The sequence below is a fragment of the Syngnathus typhle genome, linkage group LG16 (genome assembly GCF_033458585.1).
Source record: "Syngnathus typhle isolate RoL2023-S1 ecotype Sweden linkage group LG16, RoL_Styp_1.0, whole genome shotgun sequence".
Taxonomy (NCBI): Eukaryota; Metazoa; Chordata; class Actinopteri; order Syngnathiformes; family Syngnathidae; genus Syngnathus; species Syngnathus typhle.
In genome coordinates this window covers 7,312,849-7,340,771 of record NC_083753.1, presented here as the reverse complement: position 1 = coordinate 7,340,771, position 27,923 = coordinate 7,312,849, and the positions used below count along the sequence as shown (strand labels likewise).

The 27,923-nt window shown below is 47.1% G+C and overlaps 4 protein-coding genes across 10 annotated transcripts; 1 reads left to right on the top strand and 3 right to left on the bottom strand.

Annotated features, from left to right (window-relative positions):
• Window positions 1-15: 15 nt before the first annotated feature.
• Window positions 16-2,073, top strand: dusp23b (dual specificity phosphatase 23b). The gene is made up of 3 exons (XM_061300593.1): window positions 16-173; window positions 818-1,088; window positions 1,176-2,073. The coding sequence occupies exons 2-3, from the start codon at window positions 819-821 to the stop codon at window positions 1,359-1,361; spliced, it is 456 nt and encodes a 151-aa protein (XP_061156577.1). The 5' UTR covers window positions 16-173; window position 818; the 3' UTR covers window positions 1,362-2,073.
• Window positions 1,964-7,441, bottom strand: LOC133169608 (afadin). Its single transcript, XM_061301950.1, is given in 21 exon segments — window positions 1,964-2,023; window positions 2,296-3,105; window positions 3,527-3,567; window positions 3,680-3,847; window positions 3,912-4,030; window positions 4,106-4,179; window positions 4,255-4,320; window positions 4,438-4,524; window positions 4,678-4,757; window positions 4,828-5,026; window positions 5,191-5,334; window positions 5,407-5,678; window positions 5,762-5,856; window positions 5,933-6,078; window positions 6,151-6,335; window positions 6,398-6,463; window positions 6,536-6,624; window positions 6,689-6,810; window positions 6,880-6,986; window positions 7,064-7,256; window positions 7,346-7,441. Coding segments are annotated over 21 exon segments (3,219 nt in total).
• A 304-nt stretch (window positions 7,442-7,745) lies between these two features.
• On the bottom strand, window positions 7,746-11,334 carry slc22a3 (solute carrier family 22 member 3). Its single transcript, XM_061300587.1, has 11 exons — window positions 10,683-11,334; window positions 10,420-10,523; window positions 10,199-10,353; window positions 9,948-10,116; window positions 9,759-9,876; window positions 9,454-9,554; window positions 9,159-9,373; window positions 8,987-9,095; window positions 8,803-8,915; window positions 8,620-8,719; window positions 7,746-8,532 (listed from the first exon to the last, which is right to left on the bottom strand). Exons 1-11 carry the CDS (start codon window positions 11,067-11,069, stop codon window positions 8,490-8,492), a joined length of 1,614 nt encoding a protein of 537 aa, XP_061156571.1. The 5' UTR covers window positions 11,070-11,334; the 3' UTR covers window positions 7,746-8,489.
• Window positions 11,335-11,588: 254 nt separating this feature from the next.
• On the bottom strand, window positions 11,589-27,779 carry LOC133168907 (beta-taxilin-like). Of its 7 annotated transcripts, none has more exons than XM_061300585.1 (10): window positions 14,925-15,083; window positions 14,138-14,375; window positions 13,826-13,917; window positions 13,573-13,743; window positions 13,246-13,440; window positions 13,058-13,177; window positions 12,900-12,974; window positions 12,454-12,546; window positions 12,282-12,377; window positions 11,589-12,070 (listed from the first exon to the last, which is right to left on the bottom strand). In XM_061300585.1, exons 2-10 carry the CDS (start codon window positions 14,358-14,360, stop codon window positions 11,684-11,686), a joined length of 1,452 nt encoding a protein of 483 aa, XP_061156569.1. In that variant the 5' UTR covers window positions 14,361-14,375; window positions 14,925-15,083; the 3' UTR covers window positions 11,589-11,683. The 7 variants fall into 7 exon arrangements, with proteins under 7 accessions (XP_061156569.1, XP_061156568.1, XP_061156570.1 ...); XM_061300584.1 differs by having other exon boundaries at window positions 14,138-14,419; window positions 14,925-15,073; XM_061300586.1 differs by lacking the exon at window positions 11,589-12,070 and adding an exon at window positions 12,140-12,202 and having other exon boundaries at window positions 14,138-14,419; window positions 14,925-15,074.
• Window positions 27,780-27,923: the final 144 nt, after the last annotated feature.

Genomic DNA, 27,923 nt, shown 5'->3' with positions numbered 1-27,923 from the left:
ATAAACATTAGAAACTATGGGTCAATGGCTTTCATTATGCTGTACTGCAATCCTTATCAAGCCTTATGTAACGAGCGGCGGACGTCGACGCCGAAAGTCTTGTCTCGCATATTTCATTTGGGACGAGAAGACGCCACCAAGTTTTCATTCGCCCTTTCCTCCACTAAATAACGGTAAATTTACGTCCTTTTTTGTATGTCTATGAGTGTCATACATTGGACACCTGACGTTAGCCATCGTATTAGCATGTAGCAGTATTACGTTTTTGTGCGTGGGTCTTCCAAGTTTCTCAGCTAGGCTAACTGAACTCAACTTAACTTGATTTCTCGCAAGAGGATTTCCAGTCTAGCTAAAATGTTTGTATGCTACTGTACTGGTCCAGTATGTCATCTTGCTTGAATCGGCGTCGTTAATGTGGGTCCGCAGTGATTTATGCTAAGTTTACCCAAAGTTCCTTCCCTTACATGAACGCGTGTAGTTTCTTGCTACTTGTATTCCACTATTCCATTAGAAAGTAATTTTATTCTCTCGTAGGGCACTTCTGAAATAGTACATATCCACATTTTTCACCTAATAACTTAGGACCACACAGACACACACAGAGACACACACACAGAGACACACACACACACACACACACACACACACACACACACACACACACACGTAAAAATCAATGAATTAGTGAGTACTGTACAATAAGTCTCACTCACAGTTTGTTTAAATGACAACTATAATTTGCAACCTTAATAATAAATGCCTACAAATGGGTCAGAGTGAAATTGTGGTACTTAATTAATACTTTCTTTCTTCTCAGAATGGGTTCCACTCCACCAAACAATTTCTCATGGGTAGACCCGGGCAAAGTAGCAGGACTGGCCTTTCCCCGGATGACGGCGCAGTACCAGTATCTTCTGGACCATGGCATCCAACACCTGGTGTGCCTGTGCGAGCACAAACCCCCCAATTATGATACGTGTCCTAAACTGCAGCTCCATCACATCAAGATTGTTGACTTCACGCCACCCTCGCAGTCTCAGATTGATAGATTCCTCGCCATTGTGGAGGAGGCCAACACCAAAGGAGAGGTATGAGACTCCAGAAAGGTCCAGGGGTCCAGTTTATAAGGCCATATTTGCTTTAGCTATAGTGACACTTGTATCCCCTTCTTCTAGGGCGTGGCCGTCCACTGCATGCACGGCCACGGAAGAACAGGCACCATGCTGGCCTGCTACCTGGTCAAGACAAGAAAAATATCCGGCATCGACGCCATCAATGAGATCCGCCGAATGCGCAGGGGCTCCATCGAAACCAAAGACCAAGAGAAGGCTGTGGTACAGTTTTATCAACGCGTTAAATGAAAAAAAGTGAGAAAATTGTCACGTAATTGATATCCCCCCTAAAACGATTTATAATTGCTTTGAGATGCCAGAAGTTGGTGTTGCATGATCATAAAATACGATAGGTTAAAAAATATCAATGTATAGGTGAATCATAAATGTGTTGGGAGAACGGGATCAGAAATGAACACTAATGAAACTCTTTATTTTTTTTAAAGGACAGAAACAAAACTTTAAATGTGATCAAACCAAAAAAATAGTGACATTGATGCATAATAAGATCAATTGTAGTACCATAGTAAAAGTCTGACATGCTTTATGGGTCTAAGCCTAAACTTGTATTGACATAACAGTACGGCCTTTTTTTTTTTAAACTAGCAAAGCTTAAACCTTCATTTACGCACTGGGTGTCAGGGAAAACAGACGCTGACGCTCCTTGAACGGTAGCTTCTCGGGAGCCGACAACCTCCGTGCCTTGTCTTCCCGGCACCTGTGGATCAATTTATTTTTTAACTTTATATGTTACTTCATTATGGGGAGCAAAACAATGAAGTTCTCAGGGACTGCTTGCAAACAGGAGAAGCAATCGTGATTCGATTTCCGCAAATACAAAACAATAATGACTAGTTTTCCTCACTCTGGAAACATCGCTGTTTCTTGTCGCCGTCCGCTTGATCTGTTATCTGCCGAAAACCGAAAGGACAATAAAATATGGAGTGAAAAGTAAGCAAAATGTTTTCCCAATGAATTCATCAGCCAAGTCGATTTTCCACCAATGAAGTAAGTACCTGTTTTCTCATCTTTTGGGTTGGCAAGACCTTTGGACTGTGCTTTCAAAATGTTTGTATTTCCTGGTGGACTTTTCTTTTTCTAGGAGACAAAACGTATCACCTTCTTGTTTGTTTCTTTGAAAAAAGGCCACAAACAATAGCTGTTCCTCGTTGAATGCGCTTACCTGAGCTCTTTTCTCCAGCTCTTGTATCACCACCATCATATCCAAGTCCTCGTCGTCCTCATCCTCTCCCTGTTGCCGGATCTCTCGCAGCCTCTTCTGAAACTGCCACTCCAGGCTCAGGTTGCCAAGTCGCTCGGTCTCCTTGGCGCTGAGTTCGCCCTTGGCCTGAAGCGCCCTTACCTCCTGCTCCAGGACCTCGACCTCGTCCAGTTTGGTCATGTCATTCGGTTTCCGCCGGTCTTTAGGCTCCACCGGACATTTGCTCTGCTTCTGCTGGCTCAGTGGTTCTTGGAAGGAAACGTGCTTTGTAGGAGTGATGCTCACTTGCGGTTTTGCCGTATGTTGCTGGGATAGTCGCGAGGGTGGAGGTAGCTTCTCATCAGCAGGAATGGGGAAAGTGTAGTGGACGGGAGGTTTCGGACACCTTTGGGTCAAGTGTCCGTTTATTTGGAGGCTTTGACTGGACCTCAACGGCGCTAGACACGAACGATGCTGGAATGTGGTAAGTGCAGGAATGGCGTGAGAAATGCCCGGCCTGCTCACAGGGATGTCGATGCGTATCGGCTGGACGGAAGGCGTCGGAATGGGCTGTTGTGAAAAAGGAGTCCTTCAGACCCCTGCGCGGGTTCCTTGATGCCCTTTGACCGGGCAGCAGTTGTCAGCGAGGATGTTTTGGGTGGAGAAGCTCGGGCGAATAGGTAGGTGCGAGTGGTAGCCTTTGGAGCTTCTGCCCTGCCAGATGGTTTGACTTTTATCCACCAGGGGGCCCCCTGTGTCCACGCACAAGTTCTCCTGTGAAAGAGCTTGACGCTGGAGATGGAAGAGAAGACACTATTTTTATTTGAGGCCTTCGTTCTATGACAACACAAAGCATAGATTGTGATTTTTCATTACATTTGCATCAACGCATTTGAAGTTCTAAAAGACAAAGCAAGATGGACATTGTGAAATATTACCATAAAGGTCCTCTTGTTAACAGCATTCTGTCCTCCCAAAGGCCCTAAAGACACCCGAAACATTTGCTGCGGTCGACTGGATGCAGATGCGTTCCTGTCCTGGGATTTCGGGGTTGGAAGCGTCAGATATTCTGGATGAAAAGTCTAACAGCAGACAAAAGGGTGACCTTGCTTGACATCCAGAAACAATCCGGGCTGACCGCATCTTTAGTTAAGTCGGGAAAAACAAATCATACATCACTGCAAAGGTTGGAAACTGACTTGTTCCCTCGCACATCTCGCTTGGCGAGCTCATCGTCGTCCTCAAGGGCAAAATCTGTCATAATTCGGGAGAAAAATAAATCAAATACTAAAAATATCACAGTTCATGTGACATCCCCTTAAGCGTATTTCACACTCATCGCAATATCAGAATGGACGTCACCCACCGGCCATGTTGGGGTTGGAGCGATAAAATTGCCTGTTCTGCATGATCTGATCTTTCTTTGTCCCCCCGCGGCCGTGCCGAACCCCCCTCTGCTCCAGTTGAGCAGGATCTTCAACAACGTAGAGAGGGATTTCCTTCCAGTTAGCTGCAACGTGACTATTATCACTTCCTTCAAGGACAGAAAGTGGTCTTCAGAATTTTCAAACAATTCCATTATGGTTGATGGTTTTCACCTGCAGTACAAGCGGGGGCAGGAATGCCCAGCAGAGCACTGAGGCCATGGAAGCTAGCGCCAAACTTAGCCACTTTTAAGGTCACAATTGGGCCGGTTTCCATCATGAGTGCTGCCGCCCTAAACCAGACAAAAACTCAAAATGCGGAAAAGGTTCCTGGAACTTCACAGGGTTTTGGGGTCAGCTGGAGCTACCTTTCCTGACTGAGGCCGAGCAAGCTTTGACCGTCCACGCTGAGCAGCTGGTCGCCTGTTGTCAACAGACCATTCTGTAAAAATTAGAAACATTTCAGAAATGTCAGCCCTTCCCTTCCGTGGAATGACTTGGGTTTGTGTGAACCCACCATCTCGGCCGGTCCACCCTTGACAATCGACTTGATGTAAATCCCGAGGTGGTCTTGGCCTGCTCCCTGAGGCATAATTACAACGAGGATGCTAATCAGATCAGACGTTTGGCAAGATAGCGGTTGTGTATGTGCAGGGACCATTTGTGAGAACATGTTTTTTGTCAGGGTTGCCACGGTTACCTTGGCAGCCACAATGCTGATCCCCATGCCACTGTTGAGTGGTTTCTTCAGGGTGACTGAAACAGCTTCTGGCTGACTCGGGTTGTCCTCATGATGAGAAAGAAAATGAATTGAATGGGGCATACAGTTTAATTCAAAATAGGAACACTCAAGGACGTCTCCAATGGCCAGGTTCATTAAAGGCACACAAATAGCCACCGTTTGCTTATTAGTCAGATTGATGTCTTGTGTAATATATACCAAGAATAGAGTTCCTGGTCCAGCAAAGAAGATGGTCCAATCACCTTTCGGGTTTTGCTGGGAGGTTAGATAGCAGAGACCTACGAAAGAAGTGTCACAAAACTGTGGTGCTTTTATATTGTACAATTCAAACCTTTACTTGTCTGGTACCTCTCTGGCAAATAGGCTCTAGAAACTCCCGAAAGCCTGGAGGGATTCCTCTCACTTTGTCGCAGGAATATCCCCCATCTGGCAACAGGAAGGGCAGGGGGAGGTCAAGGTTCTCCTCAAGCTGGACGTCTCGGCCTTCCTGCCGAATCAGGTTGTCGGCCGAGGCCTCTGCGGCCGTGACCACGCCATCGATCAAATCCTGCAGCAAGATTGTAGACAGCTGAAAAATTTATCCAGACTGAAGGATTGCACGCAGACCAGGAGAATCTTATCCAGTCTTTTAAGGCCAGTAGAATTATTGTACTTCCACAAAAGAGCATCAAATAGCTGCAGCTCATTCAGAACGCTGCAGCTTTGCCTCACCGCTGGGATGTGAGGCTCATCGGGGGCATAAAAGTATCCGCTTAACAAAGCCCGCAGCTGCAATGAATTCAACTTGAAACAGGTGCTCTGGATTTCATTCACATCTTGCGTGGTGTATTTATTCATGGTTAGGAGTGATGTTGCCTGTTTTTGATCAGAAAGAAATACTTCAACTCTCAGGCTAAAACATGAAATATAGGAGGAGGAAAACCCAACCTGGATGATGTGTCCCAGGTGGCAGTCTGCAGCCAGCTCCAGACCCTGTCTCTCCGCCCAGGCTTCTATGCCGATCAGCCTTTGGCGGAGAGCCGCCCCCCAGTAGTGGGAGCGCAGGCCTGGGGTGCTGGCGTCAGGGTTCATAAGTTGGTTGAAGAGCCAGGCGCTGATAAAGTGAAAAAGCTGGGAGAAGAGCTGAATGGCGAGGGCCGGGTTGACCTGGTAGCGTCGCAACAGCGACATGGTGTTCATCAAAGTGTTCAGTACCATCTCTGGAACGATAACAACACGGAAGTAAAACCTGAAGCGCCGTGTAATTGTGTCTGGCGATGTGTCGGCTGCAGCATGTCTTTACCTATCCCAGCAGGAAGAGGACCGTGTTGCTCAGGATCAATCAAAAAGGTTGGCAAATTCTTTCTGAGCTCAGTCTGTATACACCGAATCAGGTGACTAAGGTGATAGAAAGACCAAAACTAAATAGATGGATTTTATTCGAATCTGTGCGGGGAGACAAGTGAGCACTTACCTGTAAGCTTTATGCACAAGGTGGGACAGATCCAGCTGACTTTGCTGCGTGAGTTGGCTGAGGTCCTTGTCGTGTTTGAAGAAGTTTAGCAGCTCGGAAGTGTTAGCCGTCCAGAAGGCAAGAGCTCCGACGTTATCCTGCTGCTTCTGAAGATGAATAGTACAGGTCATCTTTCATGGAATCGTATCAAAGGTTATTGAGTCAGTTCCTGGACTTGCCTGAATGACCTTGCTTGTCACAGCCACCATTTTGTCTGCGATGGAAGTTACCCCACCAACGGACCCCTCCGGACGTCGCAGTGCAAAGCGGCCTGCGGCGTAGAGGGCATACGCTGGCGAGAGCTTGAAATGAATCGTGGAGCTATTGGCGTAATTTATGACCGCTATCAGGAAGGCCTCCTCAGCTGAAACGTCACAAGGGCATTAGAAGACTCAAGCACCAACATCACCTTGTAATTGTACTCACAGTGATCGCAAAGTTGAATTCCAAGTGGTAAACCGGGATGATCGAAGAAGTCCGACATAGGACTGTCTGTGAGGTTCAACGGTCAAATCGTCAACGTCAAATATCCCGAAGTTATCATCCTGTAGACAGATGACTTACTTGTGTCCGCCTGACTCTCTCCTTGCCTTTTCTTTCCCGTGTACTGTTCTGGTGTTTCTGGACTGCCATTTGCTAGGTTTTCACTTGCCCTAGATATTTGTTTCAAGAAGTAAAGGGTCTTCACGTAAATTTAATTGCGGTCGTTTTTTATACCTGTTCTGGTCCACATCAGCAGGTTTGTCAGACACTTTGTTTTTGTTTTTCTTGTCTTTTCTCGACAGTGTCCTCTTGAAGGTTTGGATTACGCCCCCTTTTTCCTTGTCGTGACAGCTCTCCTTTAGTGATCACATGGTTTGACATGTCAGAAAAAAGATTCCTTGAAAGACGCAGTAGGCGGATACTACCTCGGGTGTCTCCTTGCTTTGCTTGAGCACGAATCTTCCTTCTCGGTTGTTTGAGTTCCAGTTTAATTGAACCACCAAAGGTCTCTCATCTGGGTCCAGTCTACGTTCTTGTTTTGCACACAGAGAAACAAGAAGTTGTCGGATCGGAACGGTGCCACTTTTGGACTATCACTCAGTGTCTCACCCTTATTGCCGTGGATCTCGTACAAACAATGGGAAGTGCTCAGCATTTTCATATCAGGCCGAAATTTCTCAGCTAAAGTTTCAACCACCTCGCTTGTGGAAGCGTTGCTTCCAAAACGCAGACACTTGGTAGCGACGTTTCCCCCGGAAGGATCTTCTAAGTAGAAACGCATGACACCCTGAAAGACCAGATTCTAACAACGACAAAGCTTCTGTTACCAATTCTAATCCCGAACTGTCAAATCTAACGTGCTGCTAGCACAGTTCTTGGCAATTCACTTACTTCATCTGGTTCGCTTATTTCAAACAAGTCCAGTCTGTTGTTGTTCCACTGCCTGATGACTTGGGCCAGCTTTTCCCGTTCTTCCTTAGTGGACATTTTTGACCAGGAAAAGTTACCTCAAGATAATTTCCGATATCGAGACAAACTTTCCCCAACTGTCCTCGTCCTTTGCTTGTGCTTTAAACTGTCCGTGCCGCCTCTGCAAGGTCTTAACATAATTGCCTACTTCACCCCCTCTTCACAGCCCCTCTCCAAGCCCCCTCTGCCCTCATTTAATGGGTCAGTGAAGCTTCGTTATGTGCGTGGAAACAATAATCGTACATCTTAGGCAAGTTATTTCCGTCCTCCAGCAAGAATTTAAATCACCAATGTTCATCTGTTGCAGAAATTCAACATGTTTAATGTTCCACCATAGTTTGTTTTCATCACGTGACTCTCACGTTGTCAAATGTTTTCTCAGTCGCCCTCAAATTATTATTTTTTTATTCATATATATATAATGGGGAACCCACTTCTCACGCATACCGGGGATCTTCGCGAAGTTAGTGCATACAGGTCGTCCCATTCAGTTGACCCGACGTATGTGGGGCAGCTTTTGTTGGCCTCCCTCAGTCTTTTCTGGGTAAACGTTCAGTGGGACAAAAGCTTGAACAAAACATGCATCAATTAGATATACAGTATACAAACAGACCTCAACAATCGCTGGTATTGTTGTCTGGCTTTTAGGGAAAAAGTAAATGCTGAAAATGTTGGGCTTCATCTCACAGTTTATTGGTACTTCTAAAATAGACACAAGGAGAAAGTAACGATGATGTCATACATCAATGTCCTTCTAATTTGTTCTGAGAACACTGGAGGGAAAGGCCTCGTAAACACAATAAATTAAGTGCCAAGCGCAGATGAGTGGGCCCTCACAAGCCTGTTTTCATCGGCCAAACTTTGATGCAGGGGTTACGTCAGATGGGCAAAACAGCTTCGCCGTTTTGAAGCTCATTTGGACTATTTTCCTGGGAGGACTTTGCCCAAGTGCCAAGAAATTTCCCAAAATAGCCTGGCAATCCATTTGTCAAAGTAATAAACAAAATCCCAAGAGGGTTTGAAATCCAGAAAGATGCCGAAATATTCTTGAGGCGCCGTTTTCTTGTCATGTCATCGAGACGTTTTCCTCCTTGGATTGGTTTTGTTTCCTACAAGAAGAGACAAGAGTGGATGACCGGGCACAAGAGGTGGTTCGAGTGAAAGCCACAAGAAGATTAACAGTAAAGAAAGTCTACCATCTTAGAGTCTCCATGTCCTCGATGGTCTCGGGAAGAGCAACTCCCTTCATCTCCGGCAACAGTGTCACCAAGCCGCAGGTGACTACCAACATAACCCCTTCAACAACCAAAAGGCAAAGAGGATTTCTGGTTCTGCCTCATTGATTTATGTATGGCACCTGGTATCAGGTTCTACTGTACCATAGAGACAAAAGGGAAGCTCCTGCCGGAAGGTGGCCAACCTGTAGAGCAGCAACGGGGCCACAATAACGCCAGCGTCACAGGCCGATGAACACACGCATGTGCCCAGATTTCTATGCAAAGAGAGACATGGACATGCAAGTCATAACTTGATGAGTAACATCCACAATCATCACTTCCTTACCTCAGAATGGTGGGATATAGCTCAGTGTTGGCAAAATTGAGCGTCATCAGTGTGGTAGCAATGGCGAGCCTCCCAATGAAGGCCACAGCTTTTTTCAACCAAGAAAGCTCTGCAGAGAAAAGTTCCATTACAAAAATTAAGAATATGCCGGCAGAGGTTACTTCAAACTCACCTGGGGAAATGAACGGCACAGCCAGGCAGGCGAGGGCTCCGATTAAATTGGTCCCAGCCAGAAGGGAGCGTCTGCCGATTCTGTCCACGAGTAGGTAGAAAATGAGGCCCGCGGGGATCTCCACCACAGAAGACATGAAGAAGTCCGAAAAGTGATTGTCACCCGTCATCCCTAGGCTCAAAATCAGGCCGTAGAACACAATACCGCTGGAAAACCTGCAGATTGGGAATTAAAGCAAATACTTGACTCTGGGAAGGAGTCAGGTTCAACTACCAAGTTGTTCAAATTGACTTGCCAGGCGTAAATTAAAATGAGCGTGATCCTCTTGATGAAGGGTGTCCTGAACAAGTCCAGAAAAGATACAGGATGTTGTTTTTTCTTCTCCAGAGGAATCATCTGAAGTGAATCAAACGTGGCGACGTATTTGGATCAAGACTCTTCTTGGGTCAATGGTGAATTCATCACAAGTTATGGATGGACACTTCTATACTTTTGGAAAGCTTCTCCATCTCTTTTGCAACTTGCCGATGGCACTCTGTAAGACTCTTACCTCCGTGGCCACTTCCTTCACAGAACCTGTTTTGAAACCTCGCAAAATACCTCTTGGTAGTTCTGCGGCAATCTTCTCCCGTTGCACTTGGCCACATCGGACACAATCCTCATGGCCTCAGAGTTCCTCTTTTGAGAGAATAGCCAGCGTGGAGATTCAGGAATAATCCTGAGTAAACACACCCTCATTGGATGCTCTGAATTTGAAGATGGAGGTAGCACTCAAGTAAATATGCTTACCAGTAGTATGGGATGAAGAGGAAGGAGGGTAGTATCATGATAAGTTGCAGGGTCCTCCAGGAGGGCACAAGGTAAGCCAAGCCAGGCAGGATCAACATGCCGATGGAGATGAATGACTGGCACACCACGGACACAAATTTCCTCTTTTCTGAGCTGAAGAACTCGAACACTGTTTTTGGATCAAATTGGAGATTGGTTAAAATAAGATTTTGCGTCTATCCCACTTAGGGAATAAAATCCTTTGAACATACATAGAACATAGCACGATGCACATGCCCCCTTTTCAAAAAATCCTTGCAGGAAGCGAAATGCCAGAAGCAGCGGGTACCACGGTGACAGCACGATACCAACGCCCGCAATGCCGAGGCAAATCATGAAGCCAATGAAACAAGGCTTCCTGCCAAACCTGCGAGAAGGATACATCATGACGTTTCATCTGTCGGTATTATTTCTACAAAAATAAACGTCCAACCTGTCGGACATGTAGCCAGTGATGAACGCACCGATGAATAGCCCACATGCCATCGTGACTTGATTGAGATCGGCGAGCCAGGATCGCTCGCACACCAACGAGAACTGCGGGGCAGATGATGATTGGATTAGAGGGGTGCATGTCTCCGGATCTGGAATCAACCTTGAAGTTTCCAGTAGTCTCATTGCAAAAAATATTTGTATCTGATAGACACGTCAAAGAATCAAAATACCTTCAGTACGAGAATATTCAGGGACAAGTACCTCAGAAACAATCGTGGAATGGCTTTGATCGAAAGCCCACCCCCCATCACAAGGTATCACAGAGTTCCCGTCGGACGCTAGTAGTTGCTCCAGGTCACCGCAAGTATTCTGACTCAGGTTCAAGTCGAACCTGTCGCAGCGGCTCAAGGACACTTCCAAACGGGGGATAGTGACTTCCCTCACCTCCGACTCCGTCCAGCCGCACTCTTCCTGGAGTCGCTCAGCCTCCGAGATGGCGCACCAGTGATTGGGTGTATTTCCTAGAAAAAGCACCCCCATCAGGACAAAGGTGAAGGGGATCGACGGCAGAGAACACAGCACCAAGAGTTTCTTCTGGAAAACCCCATAGTCTCCGATTTGCACAATGAGATCGCTGAAGTCTGCCATGGTTATTTATCTGGAGCAGTCTGGGACAGCTCAAAGTCCTGATTTATTATCAGTCTTGTGTTTACTTTCCGTTTCTTCCTGGAAGGGAAGCGACTTTCAAATTGACCTTATTGTGTCTTCTACTAGCTTCTGATTTATGTGGAGAGTCCACTTTCATTTCCCAAATCCGATTGTTCCGTCATGAGGTGATGCAAGATGGCGCTCGGTGCATACAAGTACACAATGACGTCCGGTGGTAGCGGCTAATCCATCTACTAATAGGTCTTATTGTTTTTTTCCCTCGCCTTACCTGAGCTAGTATAAGTCACAAGGACCTTTGTCACGCCATCGTCGTCTTTGTTGGTTTTGACGGCTCAAACGAGCAGCTGTGCCGGTTGTATAGCAACTCTTATCTGCGTCTGCACCTCGGCCTGGTCATTGTTTAGCCACCGCTCCCATGGCAAGTGAATTTACACAGCACTGACAGCGCATGTATTCAAGCTCATGTCTCCATAGTGATTAAAAAAAACAAAACAAGCCTTGGTGTCCAAACATTCGGTGGAAACCGAAATCAATTTTTTTTTTTTATTGCCACACAAATAACATGTACAGTATAAAGCAAAATATTTTAAGGGTTAATCAACAGGCTTCAGGTCCAAATGTTCTTGGCATTTGTCGCTTTGCTCTGTGTGGTTCTTCACCGCTTCCGGGGCTCCTTGCGTCGTGGTGTCGGCGGTAATCTCCTTCAGGAGCGCCTGCTCGGCTTTCAGTTTGGCCAGCTCCTGGCTCAGATGGCTTTCCAACGTTGCGACGGGCCCAACGGGGCTCGTCGGCTCCTCGTCATGTTCCTCCGGCGTCTCCTTCTGAGGCGTCTCAATCTTTGTCTCCTCGGAAGGGCGATCTCCGGCTGCTTGCACCTTCTCATAGAGAGTTTTCCTCTCATTTTGCAAAGCCCTGCAAAGGTTTTCCAATTTCTGGTTCTTGATGTTGAGCAGCTCCAGCTCCTTGTCCCTCACAGTTTTCTGCAGAGCACATTTCACACAGTCATTTAGAACGGGCATCAATTCTAAAGTGATTTTTGCTATTGGTGGGCCGGCCCGCTCCTTCTAAATCATCTCATTTTGAGGCTGACACCTCCCGCCGCTTCGTTTGAGCTATAATGAGAATCACGCATACGGTACATCAGTTGATTAGGGAAGAAGAAGAAGAAGAAGAAAAAAAAAGGCCCCTCACATCCGCCACCATCTCCACAAGATTTTTGCTGCAACCATCGAAGCGACTCTTCCATGATTGACACTCCTTCTCCAGCTTCTTCATCTTCTTGGCCATCTTGGAAGACAACAAACATGTTAAGCGCCTAAAAATAGCCGTTCCGCCGTTTTCCTTCAAAGGCTGCCAGTCGTACTTTATCCATGTCCTGTTTGAAGCTGCTGTAGACGCTGTTACTTTTTGAAACGGTGCCCTGGATCTCGTCAAACTTCTTAGAGTACATGTCGAGCTGAGGAGACAAAACCAAATGTTAGCATTTCAAAAAAACAACAACACCAACAAAATTAACACTGGAGACTTTTCTTTTTTTTTTAGGAATATTTTGAAAGGAAATCCTAATTATTTGTTACATTCAAATATCAACTAATACAAAATAAGTATTTATGAAATAAATATATAAATAAATATAAACTAAAATAAAATAACAAAAATAGTTTTTTGTTACTTTCAAATAACTAATACCAAACAAGGATTTATAAAGTAAATATATAAATAAATATGAAATAAAATAAAAAAACTAAAAATAAAATAAACATTTCATTTAAAAAAAAGGTACTTCCACCCATCCTGGTGTGATCATACCTGCGCCTTCAATTCCACCTCAGCCTCCTTCAAGAATTTTGCTTGCGACCTGTACTCTGCAGCTTTTTGTAGCAGCTGTTGGGATATTTTCAAAGTTGAGAACGGCCAGTATGGAAACAATGCAAAGTATCCTTCCGCTTGAAAAAGGGACCACGTACGAGTTCCCGCTCCAGCTTGTGTTTTTCCTGAGCCTCCTTCAGAAACATGTTGGACTGAGTCAGTTTGGTGTCCAGAAGTTTCTCCTTCAGGTCACGGTGCTTGAACACCTTCTCCAGGTTCTGGAATGAAGAGCTAGAATAACGTCTCTGGGTGATAACACGGTATTGAAGGGGGTCGTCGTACGTACCGCCTCGCGCTGGTCGTACTGCGTAATGAGGTTCTTGAGTTTTTCCGCTAGGGCGCTGTTCTCCTGACACAGTTTGGTGTTGCGGTTGCTGTGCTCCTCGATCTGGGTTTGAATGTCGCTTAGGGTTCCCTGGAAGTGGGTGGTGATCTCCTTCCGCTTCAGGTCGTCCTCCCGGCACCTCTGCAGCGTCTCTTCCTACCGATCGACCATAATTTGGATTTGCGTGAGTTGGGTTTGCTCTATTGCTACGCTTTGGTAGCATCTGAGTGTTTCACATCAATCCACTCATGTCAAACTTTGGTCAAGAAGAATGAAGATTAGAGGCACCTTCAAGGTCTTGTTGTGCCGCTGCAGTTCCCGACAGAGTCCCTCCAGTTTGCTGCGAGCCAGAACGGCGCGACTGTGCTCACTCTGCAGCTGGTCTTTCTCCTTCATCACCTGCAAAAGCTTCTTCTGCAGAAGCTTCAGCTGCTTCTGGTCGTTTCGGTGTTCCTCCAGCTACAAACGGCACATCAATCCAATCCAGATGCCGTCAAGCGGATTAAACTCAGGATTAGTCTGATCCAGTAAATCCACTCACCAGCTCGGCGTGCTTCTTGATGGTAGCGTCCAGTTTCTTCTCTGGAGTGTCGAGTTTGTTGAGACTTTGCATGAGGAGCATTGCGTCCTTGCCTGAGTGGTAACAGATGATTTACATTGAGCATGAATTCCATCACGGTCAGTACAATTTGGATTGTTGGATCTGAATCCCGATCTTTTACAGTTGAAGGTTGAGCAACCAAACTTTGGAGAGAAAATATGAGAAGTATTCCATTTGTCTTTGCGTCAAACAGAAGTTTCGCAATTGATTGTATGGACTGAAATGTGTTCTTGTTGCCCATACAAATCCTACCCAAATTTTTAAGCATCTTTTTCTCCAGTTTCACGCTCCGTCTGGTGTTGGGCTGGACCTCTTCCACGTCTTCCTGCTCATCCGGAGTCTCCTCGGCTTGGTAGTTGCTGATGAGGTCTTCCAGTTGCTTGGCCAGGTCATTAGTGTGCTCAGCGTTAGGCTCTTCGGCAGAAACAGCTTGGGTGCTCTCTATGTGGCTGCTGTTCGTTGGACAGGACTCCATCTTTGTTTTGGGTAGCTGAGAGACAATCATCAACCAAATATTTGGTGGCTGATCATCCACTGTATTAGAAAATAGTTGAATTTGTATTTTCATACGAAATTATTAGTACGCATATATGCATTCAAAGGGGGAATGGAGGAAAACAAGCAATCATGTTCCACAGACTCCCGCTCGGAGAATGTTTACGTGCATAAAATTAGCGCAGCCTTCACGCTGCTTTCACAAGTTGAGCGCACGGCACCTGTTCCAGAGCCACGGGCTATTTTAAGACCCTCTTTATATGGGCAAGACATTTATTTATTTCCTCCTAAACCCACGCTATTGACGGTAGGCGGCGGCGGCAGCTGCCTGCACATAAAAAAACAAACAAACTGATTTGCTTTGGAAAACGGGTAAAGGGAGCATAAATCTTTCGATTTTACGGGTGGCAGGGATCGGAAGGTCGTCGCGTTGAGCTCGACGACAAATCATTATCAAACAAGCACTGCTCAAGAGCCGAATGTTAAAACCACAGCGTGCGTAAGGTTAATTCTACGTTCATGCGGGCCAAAGGAAAGGTCTTACCAGGACCGAAGGCCGGGAGGGGAAAGAAAGAACGTGGAGAGGCTCGAACAGGCTGCCTGCCACCACAGATGCAACAGCTGTGATAAGACCACCTCAAAATAGACCCCCCCCCCAGCAAGGGGCGACGTGAGGGGGGGAAGTACAGGACAAGATGTATGAAATAAATTGCCACACAAACATTCCTGGGTTAGAAGTATATTCTCTTCAAACAATATTCAATTCAATCTGAGCACCAAATGATAATAATAGATTAGTCCCGCCCCTTAACCCAAAAGCATCAGAGGCACGCCATCCCCGACCGAGCAAATTTGACGCAAACAAGTCAAACGATGGATTGGCTACTGAGGCTTTTTGTCCTCAATAAGTCTCGGCTGAGAGGTAAACAATTTGTCCTCTTCAACGTATGAGAGGCACAATGCACTTTAGTATATACATATACCATGTATGTATATATATACTCATGAATATATCATCAAAAGCAAACACAAACACAATCCGCGTACGCACATCGGATGAGCGGCCTGCTTTGCTTTGACAGAAAAAGTGATCCGAATCTGCAAGACGCGTCATTAAAGCAGCGCACCTTTAAATATGATTTATGTAAACATGAACGCCATTCGTCTAATCCCTCCCGACGCAAAGGCGGCGACGGTTCAATAAAAAGTTCCATCGCGACGCCGACATTTGTCGTCGATACAAACGAGCCACGTTGAAAAGATTTCGGCGTTTCAACACTGAGCCAAAAATCAAACACGCATGTATGTATACAGAGGAGAAGCGTTTGGCGAACTGTCGATTACATTCGCGAGTAAATGTCGTCAACAGCCACGCGCTCCATAGAAGTAGGGATGGGCATTGGACGAGATTTTATTATTTTTTATAATATGCTGTCATTGTTAGAATTTTTAAAATAATTTTCAAATATTTAAATAACAAAAATAGTGTCTGCAACTGAAATTCAATTTTTATTGAAAATATTTTGGATGACACAAATTTTAGCATTCACTTTATTGTTCAAGTTCTGTAATCCATATTAATAGTATACTGTATTCATTCTAATTTTAAAATGAAAAAATCTAAATTTAATTTAAACATTATAAATTGTTAAAAAAAATTCTAATTGAACTTATTTTAAGTAAAAATATGACTGATAAATTGATGGACTAAAATTACAAATATTTTTATATAAACTTTTATGGCTTTAAATTGACCTCTTTTAACACAATTCACAATGATCAATTAAACTTAATTATTTGGGTCAATATTAGACAATATCATGTAAATAAATGTAAACGTGTTTAAATATTTGTTCTCTATTTTCAACTTTGTTTTTTTCCACATAATTGCTCCTGCCCATCCCTAAACATTACATTTGTTGTGCATGTTTCTCTCGACGGCGTTATATAAAAAAAAGAAGTGGAATGTTTCAAAAAGCGCCAAAAACCAAAATGTTTCCCCACGTCGTTCATTGCCCACGTCCAAAATAATGGCAAAGTGCATTGTGGGAACACGGCGACTACGTGTGATGACCGTCGATAGAGGAGAGCAAAAAGATATCAAAAGCAACGCCAGCTTGGTGGCTCACTGCATAACTTGCATCACTGCTGCATAATAAGTACATACTGTATATATATTATATATATACCATATATAAATAGTAGTCAAATATTTACCAGTATCAATAAGTGCTTACATCCTAATATATAAATACATCTTACAGTAATTACATGTTGACTTCCTGTAATTTTTGTGCAATAGCAAATCCCATGCAAGATAAAAACCACAACATTAAGAAAAAGAAAACAGATTTTTTTCTTTTTTTTTTTAAAAGATGAAACAAGCTCGCAAAGCTCTTCCTTGACCTTTTTAAACATCCTCCCGAGCAAAATAAAGGCACAGACCTTCTTTGCGCAAAAAGCGTCAAAATTTAGACTTTCTTATCGTACCCCCCCCTGCCCACCTTTAATTAATTATATGAAATATAAGTATTTACCGCACTACTGTATCACACCTCGATATGAGTACATGAGACAACAGTCTATTCGCAAAGTACACAGACGTTAAAATACACTGCGTCTAAGAAGGAGGAGGGAGTGTAATACGTAAAAGGACGTTTTGTTTTTTATACAGTAATCTATAAATATAATTTATGTGCAATTGTATGCAAACTGCTATGACAAACAAAAGGCGTATTAGCATTTTACAGTAGATCTCTTCATATTGCACCTGCACCCAATGATGATAATAGTTAATAATCGTTGCTCGTCCAGTCCAAGGAAGCCAAGAAGCTGTGTCGTCATATTGCCTCAGTTGGGACCCAAACAAGTGGGAGGTGACCCAAAGTCCCCGGACGGGACGGGGGCCTTTATCTACTTAGGGTCCCTTTGTTTTGATCATGAGTGAGGCAGTCCGAAGAGAAGAGCGGGATTCCTCGTCGTGAAGAATCTTTGTCGTCATATTGCCCAAGTGCGGACCTGACAAGTTAGGTGGTGGCCCAAGGTCTCTAATGGGGGTCCTCCGTGTTAATGTTGAGCGAGGCAATGGCTTTCAAGCACGTTTGGACGTTCTCCTCCTGTCCACCGTCCCTGGTTCTGGAATCCAGGCTTCCCTGGTCTTCCTCCGCCATCTCGGGGGTCCCGTGTGCAGCCCCCTCCTCGCTTGGTGGGCTCGGTGGCACGTCGGAGGAGGCGGGGGAAGGTGGTGGCGCCCAGAGGGCTCCTCCGACGGGAAGTACGGGAAGCAAGCTGAAGGCCTGCTGCTGAGAGTGGAGAGGAAGGTGGCTCAGGAGATTCTGGTGGGGACCACCGGTGACGGCGGGAAGACTGGAGATGCTCTTTTGCTCCTGTAAGGGGGATATGGATTTGAAACCCTCAGCAAATGGGCATACATTAATACACGACACGTTACCTACCAGCTCCATCTCAAAGGCTCCTTGTTGCTGAGCCAGGTCCATTTTAGTATGCTGTCTGCTCTTGTCGCTGCCACCTCGCTGCTGATGGGCCCCACCCCTGCGTGGCGAAACGGCCCTCAGCACGACCCGCTGCCTGCCCCGCACCGCCGACTCCCGCTTCCCAGCCATCTCTGCCCCGGGCGACGTGGGTTTCTCCGTCGCGACACAAGGAGAGAGGTGCTGAATAGGTGAGAATCCGGGCGAGCTGGGCCTCAGCGGGGAGCAACGGCCCCGCGGGGAGAGCTCACGTCTCGGGGATGGGTATCGCAGACGGGAGGGGGACGGTTCCCTGATGGGGGATTCCCAACCGGGCGAGAGGAGACATGAAGAATAAGGGTCGAAGAGGAAGCCGGCCTGATCTGGAGACAGGACACTCAGCGTGTCATCCTCCATGGTCTTGTCTCGCTGGTCAGAGCCTGGCCACCTGCCAGAGACTGTGACGGTGACCGGCAGTGACGTGACGCCGCTGCCCGGCTGCGGACTGGTGCTCCTGGAACGCAGCTTGGGTGTGGAGTCGCCCTCATAGTCGTCGTCCTCGTCCTCGTCTTCGTCGACATCATCCGCGTCTTCGTCCATACCATCTGAATATTCGGCGTCGGAGAACTGATGTTTGGCCGTGATCGCCACCTCCGTCTTGGATTCGTGCGGCGCCTCGTCTACTTTAAAAAAAACAACACAACAAAAGGTTTGTGGAGCGAAATTTATGCAACCCATGTTGCCCCGCTGACTTTAATATTTTCAAGACCGGTCGATAATCGTATGCTTACCATGTTCCTGAATCTCCGTGTCATCCATTGTCACCGACACACCTAACTCTAGACATTTCTTCATGTGCGCTTTCGACTTCATGTGCTTCGTCAGGTTTCCTTTTGAGAAAAAAAAACGAGGATTAACCCAAATTTCTGGCCTATGCGAGCCAACAAGGACTCGGCAGAAAGACAAATTACGCGACTTAACAAATCAGCTGATACTGTAAAAGCTCGAAATAATGTTCCGCTACGGCTGCATTTCCACATTATGATCATCATGCACATTTTTGGACTACTTTCCAGACTTTCCATTGCAATCAAGACTCTTGAATAAATCCCACGAGAGCGGAAAAAAAGTCAACCTCTACTTCATTTCATTTCGAATCTTTCCACACCAACACTTACCTTTTGTTTTGAATGCAAAGTTGCAGACCTTGCAGATATAGGGCCTCACATCCGTATGGGTTCGAATATGTTTCTTGAGCATGCTGGGCTTTTTGCAGCGGATGCCGCACTCCTCGCAAATGTATTTTCCTCGTCCACGGCCACGAACGTACACGTAGTCCTCATTGGATTTGTACCTGACAACAGGTAAAAAATGAGTGGCAAGTACTTTGGAACACTGACAAAGCGCCTTCGGACCGGGTTACTGACCCTCCCTCAAAGATCTTGATGCGCGCCGGAGCTGTTTGGGTATTTGACGCCTCCCTCTCCTTCCACTCTTCCTTGGCAGCCTTGAGTCTGAAGCTGGTGTCTTTCACCTTCTTGCCCGGGTTGACGTCTGCCTCTTTGGGCTCCGGTTTCCTCTGCAGCTGAATCGGACCAGCAAACGTATTGTTAACACGCTGGAAGTAACATGACTCGGTCAGCCACTGTACACGGCGTGGTTGGCAAACACGAAGTGCATTTCTTCATTTGTATGGTCTTATAGTCTCGTGGCCTTGGACATTGTGATTTTTAGCTCTTGTGGTTTGGTATTGTCCGTAGTATTTTTTTTTTTTATTCATAGATTTATTTTTTATACTTAGGCTATTGTACTATAGTAATTCGATGACTCGTGCCACTCATGAGCAAAGCCCGGGTGTAAAAAGCAAAGAGGGCTTTTGTTTAATTTCCTCACCTGTTCGCCCGTCTGCTGCCACAGGACAAGGGATGAAACCAGTTTCCCATTGCCAGGCTGACACATGGCAGCCATTGAGTAGATCAACTTGCCTCCCTTCTGTTTGGAGTGCAGCAAGGCCAGCGCGGCACTGGTGCTTAACTCCGGCGGATTGGGATTGCGTGAGCTGACATGCCAGGTGTCATAGACGGAACACGGAGCTCCACCACCGCCGCCTTCTTCGCCGTTGTGCGAGCAGCTCGGCTTGGTGTAGCTGAGATAACACCAGCTCACACCTGTCGCCGTGCGAAGACTTGGAAAGGAAGACGGCGTCCCCCGACGCTCCGCCTCTGCGACCAGGATGTCCCGGCTGAAGAGCGCCAACGTCCTCGTTTCCATCTGCGCCCGTTTATCCGCGCCTGCTTGTTTCAGATGCGGAGGCGAGCTGGTATCCAAGGAGCTGCTCTCCATAGCAGACTCCACGCTGTGTTCTTCGGTCACTTGTCGAGGCGTGATAAATTTTCTCCTGTGTGAATCATCCTCCAAGTGGCCCTTGCCCAGCTCCACTGCACTCAGCTCCTTCACAATTTGTCCAAACATCCTTTCCTCCTTCACACGCTTCTGCTGCTTGACTTCCATAAAGAGGTCTAAGCTGCTGGCGGGCGAGAGCATGCGTTTGCTCGCGCCGCAGCTGGACGCGTTGGTGGTGGAGATGGTCCGAGAGGTGAGGGAAAGGGGGATGCCAGTCTTGAGTTTGGCCGAGGATAGGTCCAAGGCTTCCACGGAGACTGAGTGTGTGGTGGCTCGATTCTGAGAGGCAGCTAATGCAGGGCTAACTTTATCGTAGTGATTGTCAAAGATCTGTGACACAGATGTGTACGTGAGGCTTCCGTAGCTCGGCACGTGAGTCTGGAGTCTTACGGGGATTAACAAACCGGGATGCGGGAGCTGGGGGAGTGTGATTGGCAGCGATGAAGGGCTTGCGCCACCACAAAATATTTGCACGTGTGAGGCCTCAGTGTCCATGCTCAGTGACTCCTGGCGCACCAAATTCCCCCTCTGTCTCTCCTTTGCCAAGTCCCCGAGTCTAACTTTGGATGTTGGATCGAGGCTTCCATAGTCAAACGATACGCTGCGTACCTCTGGGAACTCCTTGCGCAAGTTGCAAGGGGCCTGCTCCGAGGAGGAGCGTCTCATTTCATGTTGCTGACGCTGATGGAGGACCGAGAGCGAGTGGCCGCTTCCCGGAACAGCTAAGAGCTCCAGAGGCTTGCCAAATTCATCCTGCCTGGCAGGAGAAACCGGCTTCAGGCTCTCCTCCCTGTCAAAGGAGAAGGTGGAGCTGTAGGATAAGTTGCTGTCCTGACTGGGGCTTCGTGAGAGACTGGTGCAGGCCGATTCAAAACTGGACTCCGCCGAGGAGTGCTCAATGTCAGCAAGGCGCAACCTTTTCTTCTTTGGGGGGAGTTTTTCGGGGGGGAACTGAGCTAAAGTTTCACTCCGCTGCGGCCATTGAAACTCTTCCACATGTTTCTCCGGCTCCTTCACCGGCACGTCCGGAGCTTTGTTCGGACTGTCGGGCTCCACGGTGACTCTGATCTCCGGTACTTGTATATTGGGCTGTCGCACCAGTTTAGCACCCAACTGGAAGGACTGCCTCAGTGTGCCATCCCCCCTGTCCATCTCAAAAGACTCCTCCATGGGCTGAAATGAGGAGAAGCTCTCCTCCCTCTGCCTGAGACTCTTGTGGGACTCAGACTGGTCGGCATGAGGCCTGTTGATGAAGTTTGTGTGCTGGATAACCGAAATAACATTTCCTAATGTTTTTCGAGCACACATTTCAGGGCTGACTGAGATGTCCATGTCAATCCTGTCCAGCTGCATACTCAAACGTCCTTTCAGGACGCCGACCGCACCGTGTCCGGCTAGCTTCGACTCGTAATCCTTACCGGAGTCAAACATTTCTTCACACTGTCCGTGATGCACCTCGTACTGAGGTGGCAGATCTTCCTCTTCCCGTTTTTCCTTCCGGCGCTTCCGGGTCGCTAGTTCCATGGCATGCCTCTGCAGGTTCACACTCGGCGGATAATCCATTTCCGGTCCCGCAGGTGACATCTCGCTTGCCTTCCCGTGGCCGTCGCTGTCCGCGTGGCCCTCGTGGGACGGCAGCTCGAAAGCAGCTTGCCGCCGCAGTCTCCTCATGCCCGCGTTGCTTGTTCTCTCGTCGAACGAGTGGCTGCCCCGGAGGGCCTGGGGCATGGTCAGGCTGACTGCCGAGGACGTGGGCATGGAGTTGCTCCTGAGGAGGGTTCCCATGTCAGAGCCAGTTTCCAGTTGTGCTTCTTTCATCTCTTCCCTGGTGAAGCACTTTGTATTTATTCTGATTGACTCGACTGTGTCTTTTTCCTGGGTGAAAACCCGAGAAACTCCTTTCTCTGAGTATCGTTCTACCTCACCGGAATCTGTATAGCAAGCAACTGTGGACTGCTTGAGGCTGGGCCTGTAACACTTCCCGAACATAATTTCCTGGTAGGATTTGGCGTTAGCGTTCGGGGGGCTAGTCTGATGCTCGGCACTTTCAGATCGGGAAAAATAGCCGGAATCCGTGCTGCCTTTACTCGACTGACTCGGAAGGGACAGATTGTGTTCCGAGTCGCTGCTCCTTTTCTCCGACAGGCGAAGTGCGAGCCTTTGTTTAATTGTGCAAGATTGAATTGCACGATTAGCCTCAACAGTGGTGACAGGAATGGGATTGATTTCCGGTGGGTGGGATGAGCTGTCCTGAGTCAACGTTGACATCGCCGATGCCTTTTTGTGAGAAATGAGGTTTAGCACTTTGACAGCGGTGTGATCAGAGGTCTCCGCCGGGGAGTCCAACAGCAGCAGCGGGTCACTGAACGTGTCGTCGTCAGTGTCTGTACTTTGCTCGCCGTCAGAGAACAAATCCCCGTCGCCTTCAAAGGACCCCTGGTCCACGTTGACATTGTGAGGGAACGGCGGGGTTCCAGCTTTGACCGAGTGAGCGTGAGACTTGCGGTGTTTGTACAAATTGCTCTTGGTTTTGAAGGAGAATCCGCAGGGGACGCACGGGTATGGCCGTTCTCCGGTGTGGGACCGGATGTGTTTCTTTAGTACACTGGGTTTGGCGCATGCCCTTCCGCAGTACTCGCAAACATATTTGCCAGGCTTCTGTGGTTTCAACTCAACCTTCCCGCCGGCCTCTGACTGCAGCTCCATCCCTGAATAGTAACTCTGCTGCTCAGGTGAACTCGGGGACTTCCTTTGTCTGACGGCTACTTTGGCGGCCTGCAGTGAAAACGACGCTTCGCTGTCTTTAGGAGTTTGGGAGATGGAATCCTCAATGGCCAGTAACTTCCCTGAGTTGGGAGCTTTTTTGGTACCGCCTGTCTCTTTGGCCGGGCCCTCCGGCGGGTGCTGGTGCCACCCTTTTCCCTCCATTTCCACCGATGGACTCCTTCTTATCTCAGGTGTGCATTGTTTTGCTGCGGCATCTGTGTCCTGACCTTCCGGAGAGCCTGTGGCGGTTTCTAGTGACTCCATTAATCCGACGTTGCGTTTGTTTCTTGGGGATAATATTTCTTAGGTGTCAGTAGTGATGTTTACGTACACGTGTGACGGCTCATCTGCAATACAGGAAACAGAAAGCAGGGATTGTCAGCACTGAAACCTGTTTTTGGAATGTCAATCGAAGCTGGAGTACTGAAAGAAAGCTCTCGGAAGCTCAAAGATAACATACCACACAGGGAAAGCCTAAAATCTGGACCCAGAACCTCAGAAGCGTAAGGCAGATGTGCCAAGCACGAGTCTGCAGAGCTTTAATCCCACAACGCGTGTATACTGAGCCACTGGGTTGAGTGCTGTGGCATCTAAGAAATAGATGAGCATCAATATCACCTCGTATTCCCTCACGTCTCACACTCGGCGAAGAAACACCGTCCCCTCATGAATTCTGTGAATTGCTTTAGCCTCAACACTGGAGGGCACATCCTCGTCCTCCTCATCCTCCACCTCACTTCATCCTCTCAGTATCAAATGCGGTGTCCTCCCTAACGAGGTTATGTAAGATTATCTGGTTCAAACCCTCCGAGTTCCCCCTTAATTAGGACATTGTTTCTCTCTCTATATATATTTTTCTCTCTCTCCTTTGGTTGTCGGTGCACCACGAACGGCCCAGCGCGATTCACCGAGGATGCGAATCCAAGGTGACTCGTCGCATGCGGACAGTCGCGTGAAAATAACAGAGATGGGAAGGGAGGCTAAGTGGGGGTGCGCCACATTTGAGGGGTCCATTTTAAAAAGATTCTTAGAAGAACTAGTCACTTTTCTACTGTACGGTACCTTTACACATGCTAATGTTAGCTTAGACTGTTGCTGTGCTACAATCTCCATTTTTTTGCTGTAAGGCGCCGCTTTCTTGCTTACTTTGTTGACTATTTAGCATGAAAATTACATTTTGTTCAATGTTTCCTTTTCGTATGACTTGATATGTTCAATGGGAAGGGATTTTTTTTAATTTCCCACTTGCCTACGCATTAGCGTGGAATAATCCAAACGATGTGTTCATCGTGGGACATTTACCTAGCCTCCAGTTAGCATAGCTTGAACCAACTAATGTGGTTTTCTGTGAATGCGAGTTGAATTGGACTATTTTTTTTGCAACTTCCCATTCTTTATCCAACTGACGTGATCTTGTTTTTTTTCAACAGATTTCAAAGTATAATTTAGAAAAACTCAATCTGACTCATGTGGCATTTCTCACCTGTCTGATCAAGAGTGAACGCGTTCAATGCAGTGGTATTTGTTTTCCCGCAACTTCTCGTTCTTAAGGCATTATCGCACCGATGCGACATGTTTTTGCAGTTTCAAAGTGGAAAACAACACTCCCTTAACTGAGCCGAACGAGTTGACTCGAGTCAGTGCCACGCTGTGGAAAAGCAGGTTAACACAACATTGGGGGGTGGGGGCTTTGAAGTCTCCCTCCTCAAGGTCGATTTGACCTCATTGCTTAGTTTCCATCCCTCCAAGGTCCTCAAGAGCCGACTGCGGCGTACGCCAGATTAATCCCGCGTTTGGCTGCGCGCACAAAGACACAGACGCATGTTGTTGTGTTGCACCTGTGCAACAAATGCATGACACAGCAGCGGTGCGAAGCGGAGGTGGACGGTAAAAAAGAAAGAAACGCTCCGTCCCTTTAAACCCGAGCATCCATAAATATCACAATGACATTCACACGTATGCACCCCCTCCCTTGATCATCAGACAAACCTGAGATTTCAACCTCCTCCTCTCCTTCTATGTCCCGCATCCTCATTCCTCCTCCCGCACCGTCCATTCCGCCTCCGTCGGGATAAGGAAAAAAAGCGCCATGGTAAACGTCCCATCAGTCCGGAGTGGCGGCGGTAGCGGCGCACATTTGGAGCGTTCTATTGATGCGAGCCAGTCACCAGAGAAAATACCCAAGCATGACGTGCAGACCCGGGTACAAAAATAGCAAAGGGGCCCTGGGAGGGATTACACAACGGCCCACGTTTCAGGGCGCTTTTCCTCTCCGGCTCTGGCAGCTCGCTCAGGCTGGGTAGGAGGAGAGGGAAAGCGAGGGTGGGAGGGAGTCAGATGTCCTGATCATTGTCAAAAGCTGCTTCTTCATTCATCAAGAACTGAGAACCTCCCTTCAAAAGGTGCAATTCACGTGGCCTATATGGCGAGGAGGAAGTGGGAGAAGGAGGGAGAAATAAAAGCCGTAGGGGGCTCTTTTGTGAGATGCTTCCCGTCACGACGTCCTCGGGCTCCATTCACAAAGCAGGAGAACCGTCGACGTCGTGACAAGCCGAGCCGGCCTTAATGCCGCCGGATGATGTGCAGCTGCACGCCGCATCCTGCATATGCGCCCGAGCCGAGAGTCAAACCCCCGACACGATTACTGTATTCCTCCCAGGGTATATCGATTTTTTTTTTTTTTTAGATTCATATCGAGAGAACTAACCAGAGAACAACGTGACCGTATATAAGATGACCACACAGTTACGTGGAATCTTCAAGCTTCGCCCACACGCAATGGCAAACACTAAATTTTTTGCGCAAGTGACAGTCGCCCATCTGTCTCGTACACATGGTACAAATTTGGTAGCCGTCTGACGAAAATCTCTGGCAGTAGTTGGGTTTTGAAGGACCCATGAAAATGTGCAACCTGAAACCAAAATAACTCCAAATTGGCCACTTCAAATAAAAATGGCAGACTTCCTGTGTCCTTTCAGGCTTCTTGAGACATTTTAACAGGTTGACTCATGATAGACGTGCCAACGAAATGTCACGTTGCCAAGGGAAACTCGGTTCAGGAGTTGAATTTTTTACAGGGCGCTATTAAAACAAAATGGCCACCTCAACAAAATGGCCGATTTCCTGTGCTGTTTCAGGTATGGCATTTTTTTGTGGGTGACTAAATTGATATTAGACGCTTTAAAACGTTTGAAAAAATAATAAGAAAAAGTGAAAACCAAAAACACTCTGAATATATTTTTTAAAAATACTGTTCGTGACTAAGTGGGCAAAAAGGTTTCAGACTCGTTCCGACTCCGTTAACACTGCACTCCTCGTCTAAGTGGCCTAACGAGCGGAGAATGCCGAGCGTGTGTATTGAAAGAGGAGCTCCTCAGGGCGCTATTCTTAGTCATCGAGCGTGGAACAAGTCGTTGCCCGCTTGCAGATCCATTATGCAGCACAGGATGATTGGGGAGGGTGGGGTGCGGCTTCTAAAATAGCTAATACAGTCAAGGTCGTCATCTATAAATACAAATGCTCTCTCTCAAGACGATGCACACTTGCTAGGAACAGCTGAGTGGGATTCCATGTTGCCCCCCACACACACACACCTCCCCAAATGAACACAGACAACACAGTGGATGAGGGACATGGGAAGGGTGTGTTATGAATGGAAGGTTTGAGGATTTCTCTCAGGCCGATCACACATCATTCACCTTCATCCTTCCGCCCAGCACCATCTCTTTAAAATCGGAAAATAAGCTTGACAACTAGTGGTTCGTCGCCATGGCAACAGAGTCTGCCACAATGGCCCTGCTTCCTGTCGGCATATATAATTACCAGCAAATGTAAGAAGTGAGTGTGATGATGTGGCAGGGGAAAGAAAAAGTGTTATTAAATATAGATACTAAGACACAACATTTCACCATGTTTAAATTTGCATGTTTTCATATCCATTTGTTAGACTACAGCCATATAAAAATACCAAGCATATAAAATTGTTTTATATTTCTAATTGTACAGTAAAAAAATGTTATCTGTAAAATTGAGTAAAAATGTAGTATGTGTGTGTGTATTTTATTTATTATATTAAAATTTCCTCTAACATATATTTCAGAGCAGTAACCTATTTATCTGCGAATAATATCCCGCTCCATAAAGTGTGAATGCCAACAATCCATTTGAAAATGAATTCATCCTTCAATTCAAACATGGCTTCTTTTGCTGGCTGTTGTCGGATCAGCTGTCACGTGCCTGCCTATATGGGGATATCCGGCTCACAGTGCGTGAATGCGCGCGCGCGTGTTGTTGATGTTGGGGTGGGGAGGAGGGAGGGGGGTATGCATGGACCCGAGAACCCCCTTGGTCGCCCCCCCATCTGCATGTCATGGAACATTGGCAGAACTGGGACACCCCCCCCCCCCCTCCTCTTGTTAAAAAGCGTGCGGCAGCGGGGAGGGAGCACACACAACGACCCCCGCACTGGAGTCACCCTCTCAGGTAACAACCCCCCCCCCCCCCCTCACTTCAGAACCCCCGACCACTAACAGCCTAAATTCGGCTCTGATCAAGCTATGCGCAAAAAAAAAAAAAAAAAAACAGCATAGAAAAAAAGAACCGGCGGAGGCTTACCAGGTATTAGACGGCTTCATTGGACCCTCGAGTGGACGGATGTGCAAATCGTGGGGGGCGGTGAGGATGGTGTCCAAGGGGGTCGCTTTCTTTCCGGAGTCGTCCGAGATGAGCTTGGAGCGTGTCCTTACGCCTCCTCCGGGGTGCAGTGCAGCTAAGCGCCACCAGAGGACGCCAAAAGCAACTCACAGCGTTTGATTCACAACCGCGGCTATTATTAAAATATTGACAGCCCCGCCTCTTAAGAATGTGCAGTATTCATCCAGGGAAGAAAAAAATAACACCGTCAA